Source organism: Erpetoichthys calabaricus, chromosome 12, assembly GCF_900747795.2.
Source record: "Erpetoichthys calabaricus chromosome 12, fErpCal1.3, whole genome shotgun sequence".
Lineage (NCBI taxonomy): Eukaryota > Metazoa > Chordata > Cladistia > Polypteriformes > Polypteridae > Erpetoichthys > Erpetoichthys calabaricus.
Window position 1 is genome coordinate 133,758,562 of NC_041405.2, and position 12,605 is coordinate 133,771,166.

At 36.3% G+C, this 12,605-nt stretch overlaps 1 protein-coding gene across 2 annotated transcripts in view; it reads left to right on the plus strand.

Moving 5' to 3' along the window:
* The window catches only part of si:ch73-63e15.2 (protein strawberry notch homolog 2), an 80,258-nt gene that overhangs the window by 45,264 nt on the left and 22,389 nt on the right, over positions 1-12,605 (plus strand). For both annotated transcript variants that reach the window (XM_028816269.2, XM_028816270.2), the window contains 3 exons: positions 8,471-8,635; positions 8,775-8,858; positions 8,949-9,054. In XM_028816269.2, the coding sequence (XP_028672102.1) occupies positions 8,471-8,635; positions 8,775-8,858; positions 8,949-9,054 (355 nt within the window). The remainder of the gene's footprint in view (positions 1-8,470; positions 8,636-8,774; positions 8,859-8,948; positions 9,055-12,605) is intronic.

Sequence of the window (12,605 nt, forward strand, 5' to 3'; positions counted from 1 at the left end):
GTCAATTTCCCATTAAACCTGCATTTGCCATGACAATTAACAAATCCCAAGGACAAACCATGGACAGAGTTGGCATATACCTCTCTGAGCCTGTATTTGGACATGGACAATTTTATGTTGCCTTCTCAAGAGTTTGGCGTTCATCTGACATTAAAGTTAAAGTTGTGGATACTCCATCCCAAGGAAAACTCATTCAAGGACAACACACCATCTTTACTACAAATGTTGTGTATAAAGAAATATTCCAATAAATCTTTCTAATGTGCCATGCTATGGGTTCTTTACTTTTCTTTGTCATCTACACCTTTACACGCCAATGTATCTCATACATACATCAATTTATTTCGGATTACCCAACGCCAGAGGTTGGCGAGTGAAGCGAGCAGTGGGCGGAGCCCCCTAGTCTTTATTCTAATACTCTTGGCATAGGTTGTAGCTCTCTGCATCTGTTTATCAATGAAATGGGTCTGAAAAGTTGTTTATAAATAGACATTTCAATGATTAAGAGCTTCAGTCAAAATGTAAAAGCTGCATACTGCTGTAGGAACACAGTTGAACTCTCACTTCTAATGTAATTCTTGTCCAGCACTAGGCACATAATATTTTCTGCTAATAGTCTATTTCTGGTTTTGTGTTTTTACATACTGCTGGAAATATTTGGAAATAAACGTGAAACACTGTGGCTTCTATATTTTCTTATATTTGGGTTGATTATACCTTGCTAGGAATGCCTTCATTAGGCCTCAGGGATGTGGTGGCCAATGATTATTATATATATGTTCATGAAGATATTGAGACTGTAATACTCACTTTAGTTATTTGGATGTCCTTTAAGATACTTCTTTTTATACTTAAATAAATGTGTACTGGACCACAGGCAAAGTTCAAGCATTTATTGAACTTGTCAATGTGACTTGAGGATGGAAGAAGTGCTCTTTAAAGGTAAATATTAACAAAGTAAGGAATTTTGTGCAGCATGCCATAAAAAAAGCTGTAAAAATTACAGTTATGAAAATTTCCTAAACATATACTGTGTTTATAAGTGTTCATATATCCATGACTTTTTTGGATGTTATCAATGAACAAGTAACAACACATTAAGAATTCTTCCTTGTAACTGAAAAAGGGTGTCTGGAATCGGACCATGAGACTCTTTGTTGTACCTGGTGTAAATTTCAAAATTGGTAAAACTGACTACGGTGTAGCACACATACAGTGGGTAAATTGTTTTCAAAATTTGACCTGCCTGTAGGTTAATGACTACTTAGGCATTTATCTAACAATTTGTTTAAAACCTGTTTTGCTCCTAATTTGTCTCTTCCCTTTATTTGTTCAGAGGTTGAAGTTTATGAAATAAACACAGCCAGCACCACCTTAAAATAATGTAAGACTTAAGTAAAGAAAACAGAAAAATAACAAATACAGGCCCCAATGAATTAATTGGTGGGCCCTTTTAATGTTAGAAGCAGTACTGCTGGCAACGTTTTGTTTAAATGCTAATATTGAGACAGAGTAACACCTAGCAGATCCTTTGTTGATGAACAATCTTATCTAGCTATTTAATGAAAGTGAAAAAGAATATAATGTGAAGCATCACAAAGATTAATATAGTTTTAAGACTAATGCAGACCATAGGTAATATTATGACTACCGTTTTGAAATAAACAGTCCTATATCCTTTTGTTTTTTGATCTCAAGTAAATGTGTGCATTCACATTTCATCTATTTAGTCAAACCAACCATCCTTTTGCAATGCTTTCTTTTTGAACAGTGAACCAAAGCTAGAAATCTGAGAACAGAGCAGCAGAGAGCCTGCCCAAGAAGAGTGTCTCCTAGTTTTGCATTTTTCTTTATCGTGTTGTTCCTGTGCTTGCATTTTTGATACGGCATGCACTTAAAGTGGTATTTTAAGTTATGTTGTGTAGTTTATTTGGGACAAATATATTAACTGCTGTTTTCTGAATTCTTCATTAACATATATTCCAGTATTCGGCAGTTGGCATGTGTTTTCACAGCTGTTGCTTTGAAGTGTTCAGTTTATTTTTGACTCACAAAAAAAATTAAAATAAAATTTCTTGAAAACTTTTCGCCTTCTGAAACCATTTGAAATCTTGACTGAGTGAAAATTATTCATTCCTTCACTTTTTGTCCTGCTTAATTAAGTTCAGAGTCTGCTACTACTGGTAACATTCATTTTATATAGCACCTTTCCATACTTTAATTTTATGCAAGCACATCCAAGACTAAACAGGTGCACTCAGTATTCATACTTGTACACTGTGAAAGTATCTGTTGTCATCAACTTGTCTATCTGACAGTTGGCATGAAAAAACTTGACCCCTCATTTAATCAATTTTGTTGAAATTTAGGAAATTTGTCAGGAAAGTTCAAGTGTTACTGAGATGTCTCAAATAGAACATGCCTTACAACTCTGCAAAACTTCAAAAATGTGATTTAAAAGAATTGGCAGATTTTAGTATTATCTGTCATAAAATGGGCGGAGTGGTGGCTCTGAGGCTAAGGATCTGCGCTGGTATCCCAAAGGTTGCCGGTTCGACTCCCCGTCACTGCCAAAAAAAGGCCACTGCTCTGCTGGGCCCTTGAGCAAGGCCCTTAACCTGTAATTGCTCCAGGGGCGATGTACAATGGCTGACCCTGTGCTCTGACCCCAAGGGGTATGCGAAAACTACCAAATTCCTAATACAAGAAATTGTATAAGGCGAAATAAAGAACAAAAAAAAAACAGACATTTTGCATTCCCTCAATTATTAGTTTACTCTTTCAAGTGTACCTTAAGAGAGATTATTTCAAATTATTTATTTTCCTCTTTTACACTTTTGATGGCTTCTCTTGATGGCAAAACAAATCCCCATTACAAGTTACTGAAATATTCAGCAGAGTTATGTGTTTGGCTGGAAACCTGCTGCCACTGCATTCACACCATGCACACACGGTCAGACCTCAGCATAATATTAATATTCCATTGGCTAATTCACTTAAACATTTTAAGTTTTAAAATATAAACTACAATTAGCCATAGACTGTCCATAACTAGAAATAGTATTCCAAACCTGTTTACACCACACTCATACACACATACTTTTTTTTTTCCGTTTTTTTCATAGGGTAAGTAAAAAGGGGTAAATGGGCAGATCTGGAGCTGCAAGCCAAAATGTCTAATGGTTGCATTTTGCTAAAGTTGACATGTTCTAGCTATTTTAAACTTGCATTTTGAGTTTTTGACACAGTACTACTCCCTGTTCAGAGGCAGACATTCATATAAATCTGTGTACGGTCTTGTTAGCAATGTCTCAAAGCAAACGTACTATGCAACTGCATCCAGGTTTTCAAGAATCTTGGTCTCAAGAGTGCTGCTACTTGTAAAAATTTAAATTGCAATTTGTGTGTGTGCATTTTATAACAGTATTAATTTCAAAAATTGAATAAATGGTTCTGTCATATTAAGTGTAGTGAACAAGCATATATACCAATTATAGTACTAACTGATAATTGGGAATTTAAAAAATGTCTACACAAGGGGACACATGGATTTTATTAAATCACCAACAATAACAAACACTAAAGATAACACCAAAGATTATTGTAGTTTAACTATGTAAACCTAAATAAACAAACAAATAATTCTGTTAAGACCAGTCTGAGTAACTGAAAAAAAAATAAATCCCAGTCAGAAAAAAATACTGGTTAGTGTATTCAGTTAATCGCACATTTTTGTGAAAATGCTTTTTTTTTTTTTTTTTTTTCCTTCCTTCTTCTTCTTCAAGAACACCACCATGTCACGTTCTCAGCTGAGAGGCTTGCTCGCTGTGCTGTGACAATGTCCCCTACACTAGAGAAAACCCTCTTACTAAGGACAGATGTTGCTGGAAAATGGAGAGATTTAAAACATGGGTAAAGTGCAGTGCTCACATGAAGAAACTGAGTAATTGTTGGTATCTGTTGTTAAAGTCAGATGCAATGGCTGATTTGACATCTTTCACAACTGCTGAATTGGAGTCACTTTGCATCATGGATGCCAGAATTATGTGTTTCAGAGGCATTATCATTGAAACAGTTGGCAGCTGTTCAGTGCTCAACAGAGGTATAGTTATTTACAGTGATTTTAAGAGCTTTAATGACATCCTCAGCTATTTTTATATTTTCATGAGACAGTAACAATGTCAATAATATACCTTTTAATACCCCAGTCTATTAGTGCTGAGAAAAATGAAACCTGCTGTTCAAGGTAGCACTCAAGTATATCCTCTTGTTTTTTCTTTAGCACTAGTAGTGCCACGTTGGGGAAAAAAGTGACCACTTTTCTCACTTTGTCTAAAAGCCAGGCTCTCTGGTTAACGCCCATTCTCTCCTGTTACTCCAGGTTAACTGTACATTATGTACAAAGCATCAAATGTGTGGTTAAAGTCCAGGTGCTTCAACTGCTTTTACAAAGGTCTAGGCGTTGTCTTCTATCACAGGAATGGTGGCGTTTGGTCTGTCAATTTTCCAATAAATAAATAAATAAATATAGTATTTCTGACAAATGGTCACTTGTGTAACTTTATAGAAATTGCCCTCTCTGGAGAATGGTGTGATTGTGAAGAAGCTCTCTGTTGCATGGGAGGTCCGACCCATCTGTAGTTAAAGCAATGAATTTTGCATTACTCAAATTATCAAAGCACTTTGTATCTGGATTCCAATACATTGAGCAAATGCTTAAGTATTCGCACGATTGTTTTTGTAACTTCCGTTTTTATTTCATGTTGGGTTCCTTGCATATTTGCCGTCTTTGCGGATATGCACAATAGAGAAAAAAGTTTAGGGAGCGGTAATTACTGAATTTTAAGAGAATGGTATTCAGACCTAGGGAAGTACATGGTCCAATATAAATTTTGGGACAAGCCTTGCTTGTGAAACGTCACAGATTTCATTAGCATCTTTGAGGAGGGGAACTACATAGGATACAATACCTGTCTTGTTCACCCTACCGTTATAAAGGAAAGAGATCCCTTGCATTCATTGTATATTTTTATGGTATTGCTTTTTTTAAAAAAAATAAATAAAAATTGTTTTGCAGTTATGCCCCAAAAGCATAGCTTCAAGCTTTAAACCCAAGCGTGCAGTCAGTGATGAGGTTTATTAAGAAAATTAAAGGAGTTAAACTTTAAAGGTGTTAAAATTAAAGTGTTCAGATCCTCATGAAATGAGTGCCAACCGTGAATATGGCATTATTGTTAACAGGTTTTTTTAAGATGGTGCTGCAGAAGATCATAGAATTCTAGGGATTGGCTAGTGAGAAATGTTATTTTTGTATGTTAACAATTAAATTTTTCTGTACTACATTTCATTGGTTATTTCTTGGTTACTGTGAAATGTGTACATTGTCAAAAATAGTGTTTTGTTATACAAAATTACATGAGGAAGCGTGTATTGTTAAGCAGTCTCGAGCAAAAAGATCAGTTTTTGTTGGTCGTTGGACCTAACCTCCTATTTCCCATAGATGCAATGTATTAACATTCAACTTTTACATCGTTTCCTAGGAACGTAATCGCTGGGAAAGCTGAGGATTGACTGTTTACAAAGTATACATCTAGCCCAAACTTTAAACAGTATAATATGTGATTTACATGTATTACAGTGCTAATTGTGAAAAAAGAAATGAGTTTAGTATCACAATGAGAGCTCAACAGGCTGTAGCTAAAGCATGAGTGTCATAGTTTCATCTTTCAGAACCGCAACACGAGACCATGGACATTTGAATCTGTTTCAGTCTCCATTTCAGAACTGTTACACGCCTAATGTCAACCTATAAACAGAGGACGGTAGAGCTTAAAAAATATTTCCATAGAAACATGGAAAACCTTTTACTAGGTCTTATCAAGTTCAGTAAAATGTTCTCTTTGGAGTTTTTGTTTTCTTGGTACTGCTTTATTTAGATTTTTTTCCTTTTTTCAGTTTTTGATTTTTTTTTATTTTTATTCTACCCTTTGGGGCCAACTGTAGTACCACCTTGAATAAAAATTATTTGTTCATGTTCAGAAAATGAGTGTTCTTTTAATGGGTAGTTAATATTTCAGTAGTAATAATAAGTTTGTCGTAGTTTGACCTTGCTGGCAAGAAGTAAGCAAAGTAGATCATAACCAGAATTAGGAAATACAACTGCATTCCTTCAGTTTCTAAATCACTAGTTCTAGTTAAATTATAGCAAATTTTGTAATCCTTTGGCTGTATGACCCTTCAAACTCTGGTATGATTTACATAACAATATTAGAGAAGCTATATTGGTCTTAATGTTTATATCAAAGCTGAAAGGTCCATTTTTGGTGCTTCATTCTCTTTTTAAAGCTGTTGTTGGGGCTGTCTGTAATAATTTTTAACAGTTGTTTAGGTGATTAATGTCACATTAAGTGACTTATATTTATTGGGTGTGTCGCACTTGCTGACTGATGTTGCTGATGTCATCGCTGGGCATGTCACATTTAGCAACTGCATGCTGACAGTCTACTGCAGTTGTGCTTGCCTATTTTTGTGATAGCCAATAATATGCTGCATGATGGAGTTATTGCTGTACGAAGGGTTACTGGGTACATCAAGGTTAGCCACAATCTCAGCCCCTTTTCTTTGTTTTTCCTATTCTGCAGTGGTACATAAACACAACATCAGTCGGACAAGCTTCTGTTCTGTTCATGAGGTACAAAACATCCACATTTCTTTTTCCTCATTGCTGCATCATATGTATTGTACTTTTGGATAAGCATTCGTTGATTGTCTCCTCTCATGCACACACAGCCTGCCCCTACAAGTAAAAACAAGTGAGTCAAGAACTAGTTAAAGTAAGTCGAAGGGCATTCGCATTATGCGACTAGTATCACAGGTTCATACCACCGACTGCTTCCAACTCGCTAAGATAATGTAAGTAAACACTGACATAAAATCACTTGAGTTCTGTTGTTGTGTTTTCCAGAGTAATGTTGAACTTGGTGTCTTGTTTGATGATGAACCAGTTGACAGAAATGCCCCTATTAGCAGTTGTTTCCAGTTGTTGTTGCCTGTAGTTTGCCTATTGTTAGGCTTTGTTGCTAGCAAGGACAGTTAGAATCTGACAGTGGACTTTTTGACGCTTAAGAATACAACATTTAACAAAAATAAGATGCATGTTTTTCTGAGTACTTACAGCATGTTGTGTTTAGTGTTTAGTTATGTTTTCTTGTATGTCATTTCATATTTTAATTTGAAGAATATTTTATTATATGTCAATTTGTGCTTTTAAAGAGTATTTGTAAGTATGTAACATTCTGGATTAATAAATTGAAGTGCAATACATCAAGAAATTGAAATCGAGTATTGAGAAGGGAACCAGTTAGATCTGTGGTATCCCATAGATGATTCAGCTTTAGCAGCAAGGCGAGGATGCTGAAAGCTTTTTCAACTTTTTAAGTAGCAGAGTTTGAAAATTCTGTGATGTCCAGTGCTTCCTTTTGGATACGGAAGTTCTGTTGAAAAGGTAATTACAGTAAACTAGATGAGAGGCCTTGAAAGTATGAAAGTCTTTCCGTATCCACATTAGGGTCAGGCTTCCCCAAGGTTTCATGCACGTTACAATGACAATTTTGTCTGAAGCTGAGATTAGAGATTCTAAGCTCAGAATGCTTTCAAGTATGTGTTGAGAGTGACTTATGTATAAACTAGTAATTATAGACACATCAATAACTTTGGACCCATGCACTATTGGTAACATAATTTGAATTTCTGTGATTATATATTTATTCATTTTTCAAATAATGACAACCTGCCTCACATTTAAATGAACCTGTCCCTATTCCTATGATAGATCGGTAAGAATTACACAAGTAATCTAAACCATCAGAATGATGGCTTTCAAAAAAAAGTAAGACATATCCCATTATTTAAATTTAATTTTAGAATCCATTTTGACTCGGTTAATGTTTTTTTTTTTTTTTTTTGCCTGACTTTCACGTAGTAGAGCATATCTTGTTTCACTCTTGTGCTTCAGGTGAAGTCTGCTGACCATTTCACATCATGAGGAAGTATTTTCTTCTGCAGATATGAACTACCAATTAATTTGAACTTTTTCTACCTGCCAGCTGTTGTTCCTTTTTTTTCTCTTATTCATGTGCAGTGACTTTTTTTTAACCTTAAAAATGGGATATCTCACAATTTACTCTCTGTAAAGTAAGAAATGTAAGTGGGGTTTCTCTCTCTCAACAGTTGTTGCTCTGCTAGTTTTACTCTCACAACTTACAAATATCCAATATGAATCTATTCTTGCTTTAATGAGACTGCCAAGTTGCTCCAGGATTTTTTTGTACTTATTACTGTGGTGTTTTATAGTGTTTTGGCAAAAATGAAATGTGAGCAAATGAAGAAGCAGTTGCACAAGTCTGTCTTGGCATACTTTTTTCATTCCTGGCTCTCTCCTTTTTTCCCCCTCTCCCTTTTGCCTGTACAGGACCTGTCCTACATCGATGAACTTTCAAACGCTTCCCTGTTTTCCTCCCCTGCTGACTCCCTTTCGGAATTTGCTGACGCTCCCAACTTTCTCAATTCGGATGGCCTGAACAACCTGGTGCCATCATTATGGGACATCAACCCTGCAGGGCAAAACCCTTTAGAGGTCAGTGGATAGAATGTGAGAAAAGTTACTATTTGGGAGGGCAAGCATTGCTAGATGTATTGTTTGGATGTGTGAGTTGTTCCTGGATCATGTAGAAGTCAGGGTCACTAATTTAATCCAGTTTTCTTTTTTCCATTAGCTGAGCTCCTCCAGATTCCAAGGAATAAACAGTTTGGAGGACCTTTCTGTGATCATCAACACTCCACCATTTGGTTCCTACCAGGTAAGACTGTCATTGGAAATAGGCAGGGAGTAAAGTGGCAATCTTGTCTGTAAACTCTCATCAATATTATGTGTACTTATCTTTCATCAGCCACAACCTCCCCCACCAGTGGCAGAGGAAGAGGAAGAAGGAGATGATGAGGAAGCAGAGGAGCTGGGCCATATAGAGACCTATGCAGACTACAAGCCCTCCAAATGTAAGTGCTGATGTTTTCTGTAATTTTGGAATGGGGTAAAATAGTTGAGCAGTGTACATTTGGGTCACTCAGAAGGGCAATTTCATGAATGCAATTCGACTGCACCAACTTAAAACATACTTTGAAAATGATACAATTTTATGATCTAAAAGTAAGTCGAGATTTAATTTAAACTCTTATTTTCATGTAATATACATCATCAAGGTTTTAAAAAAAATGCTGAAATTTGTAAGAAATTATATATGGACTAAACCTGTGGTTCTCGATATTCAGTCCTCCAAGTTCCCTGTGGCTGCAGGTTTTTGTTCCTACCAGTTTCTCAATCAGTTTGGTCATTTTTTTTTCCTTTAACTGATCTCATTTTTTAATTACAGACCAATTTTTTCCTTTTGTGTTTACAAAAAGGCAGTAGTGTCAGATTTACACCTACAGAAAAAATACAAATATGTCTTCATTTCTTGTATCATTAAAATACTTACTTTGCTTTGTTTTGTTTTTTTTTTTTTTTTTTTCTTTTTTTCTGTGGCATTTACTTTATTAATTGTATCTGAATACAGACAATGTTGAGCAGAGCAGACACCAGCACAAATGACTCTGAAAGCAGCAACTATTTCAGTGATACCTACTTGTGTGGTTTTTTATTATTGTCTAAATAACCAGAACTTTCCTTTTAAATAGTGTATATTTATTTTGTAAAGAATTAATTCCTTACTCATTCAGTAAAAATATAGCATAACGTGTTTGTAAATTTCAGATGGTTGTATTGCTGCTTAATTAAGGTAGAAGTCTAATAAAGAGAAATGGGTTGAGACAAAAACCTTTAGCCACTAGGAGTCCAGAGGACTTCACATTGAGAACCACAGAGATAAATCACCTTTTGCTGGAATTTCAGACATAGTTCAGACCAACTCAAGAAGAATTAACATAGCAAACTTAGTTTGGGTGTTGTTTAAGTTCAGTTGTATTGTGAAGGAAAAGTTGATGGACTGTACTTGTGAGGTTATTATACAGATTTGGGTTTGGAGCAGGCCTTTGAAAGCCCTTTCTGTGCATTCCTTAACCACGGCACCGTTTCCTTAGTCAAGATATAAATGGCTCTATTTATGAAACTATCACCAACAAAAATCAATTTTCTTCAGGAGTGAAACAGGATTTGCTCAAAATTATCTGTTTTGCTGCATCTAGGTTTCATTTTCTCTAGATGAATGTTTGTATTCCTGAAGATAATTATCTCTACAGTTGAGTGCTGCCATCAGAATGCATTACAGTAGAGATTTTGTTCATTGAATGATGTGTTTTGCATCTCGGTGATAATTTTACTTGTTTTATCTGATCATAAAGTGTTTTTCCTTGTGGCTATAGAATCTTCAGTGTTGTTTTGCATACCTCAAACAAGATTCAGTTAGATCACTTTTGAATAGTGGTTTTATTTTTGCCATGTTTCATTGAGCCTAGAACTGTGTTTAACTTGTATTGTTGTGAGGTCCACACATTAGTTTTAAGCAGAAAAACTTGCAGTTATTTCAGTTTTTATTGATCTCCTTATCAGTCTCATCCTTTCGTTGTTATCAGTTTTATTGAAATAGCCTAATCCAGACAATTTCTTGGTGGTTGCACATGCTTTTTATATCTTAATGTTGGTGTTTTTATATCTGCTACCTTTCTACAAATCTACCACAGAAGTGTTTTCACTCCCAACAAGACAAAATAATTTAAGTCTGTAATGATATTTTTTTGTTATTGAACACTGGTTAATACCAGTTCACTTGTTAAGCATTAGAAGGCAGCAGTTATTCCAGAAATAATTCATTATTGATGATGTAATAGGATGTGGACACTGGTCTGCTTTGTTTTTTCTAGTTTAAGAATTTTTTTATTATGTTGTTCTGTTTTACTGATTACTTAAGGTGTTTTCACACTCAGTTAGTTTGCCTTGTTCCGAATCAGGACAAGTTACACAACTTTGTTTCAATTACCAGTTACTTCAGTTGGTTTTCACACTGTAGACTTTCAAGTGAACTAAACATGTATAATAAGCATCTCTTGGGCATGCTATGGAGTTATTTCATTAGGTAGAAGTATTTTTTCTCCTGGGGGGAAAAAAATCTCATGGTGGGTATTTGCAGACCTCTGCATTTTCCATAATTATTAACTAGAAGACTACTTGAAAATTATGCACTACTAAGTTTATGCACTTAAGGACACATTTCAAATAACCGAGTGTACAACAAAAGACGAGCATTGCTGATGGCATACAGTGATGTGCCTCAGTTTTATGACACAATATTCACTTAACTGTATGACAGTGCATGTTACTCTGTAGTAGCCACTATATTAAGGTAACCTCAAATTATGTGTCTTGTGTCTTAACTCTTGTAGCTACATACTGTATTTGTTATTATTTTGCAATGTTTTCTTAGCATTAACGAACATGTTATTGTTAGTGTGCGAATTGAGAGGATGCCCCACCTTGCATGTATGATGTATTCTTGGCATAAGATTCGAATGTTTGATTGGCCGTGTTGCAGGGCACTACTATTTGTTTCTTGCCACCTCAGTATGTATTCTGATAAAAAAATAAAAACACATCCAACTGCTGTCCAATTGCATGCAAGAAGCTCTGAGACTAAATCAGGTGCTGCTCTGATTGAGCGAATAATTATGCAAGTCATTTTATGCAAATTGTGTTGTATTTATACCTGTGTGTTTTATTTTCATTACCTTTTTATTGGTTTTAATGCTGTATGTTAATCCTCTACTCATAACTCTTTGAATGGGATTCACCAAACAGCTGGCTACCACAGCACACAAAATGTTACACATAGTGTGCAGTTTTTCATGTAGGTAAATTGGTTCTGTGCCAGATCACATTCAGATCTCATTCTCCAGGGTTTGCTTTATTACACACAGAGACCACCCATTCCAGAGGGTCTCGATATGTTGGTTTGGTCCACACCACAGTGTGAATTGGCATGTTCACATCAACCTAAATGAGTCAGACTTTCAGGGAATTTGCACCAGAGTTCAAAAAAACTGATCCCAACAAGCTAAGTATAAAAACACTTTTAAATGCAGAGAAAAACCTTATTTAATATTTCATAGTTTGAGGGTGTTAAAGCAGTGTGGCCCTGTATTGTGTGTTTGTAATCCATACTATCCATCCATCCATCCATCCATCCTCTTCCGCTTATCCGAGGTCGGGTCGCGGGGGCAGCAGCTTGAGCAGAGATGCCCAGACTTCCCTCTCCCCGGCCACTTCTTCTAGCTCTTCCGGGGGAATCCCAAGGCGTTCCCAGGCCAGCCGGGAGACACAGTCCCTCCAGCGTGTCCTGGGACTTCCCCGGGGCCTCCTCCCGGTTGGACGTGCCCGGAACACCTCACCAGGGAGGCGTCCAGGAGGCATCCTGATTAGATGCCCAAGCCACCTCATCTGACTCCTCTCGATGCGGAGGAGCAGCGGCTCTACTCTGAGCCCCTCCCGGATGACTGAGCTTCTCACCCTATCTTTAAGGGAGAGCCCAGACACCCTGCAGAGAAAACTCATTTCAGCC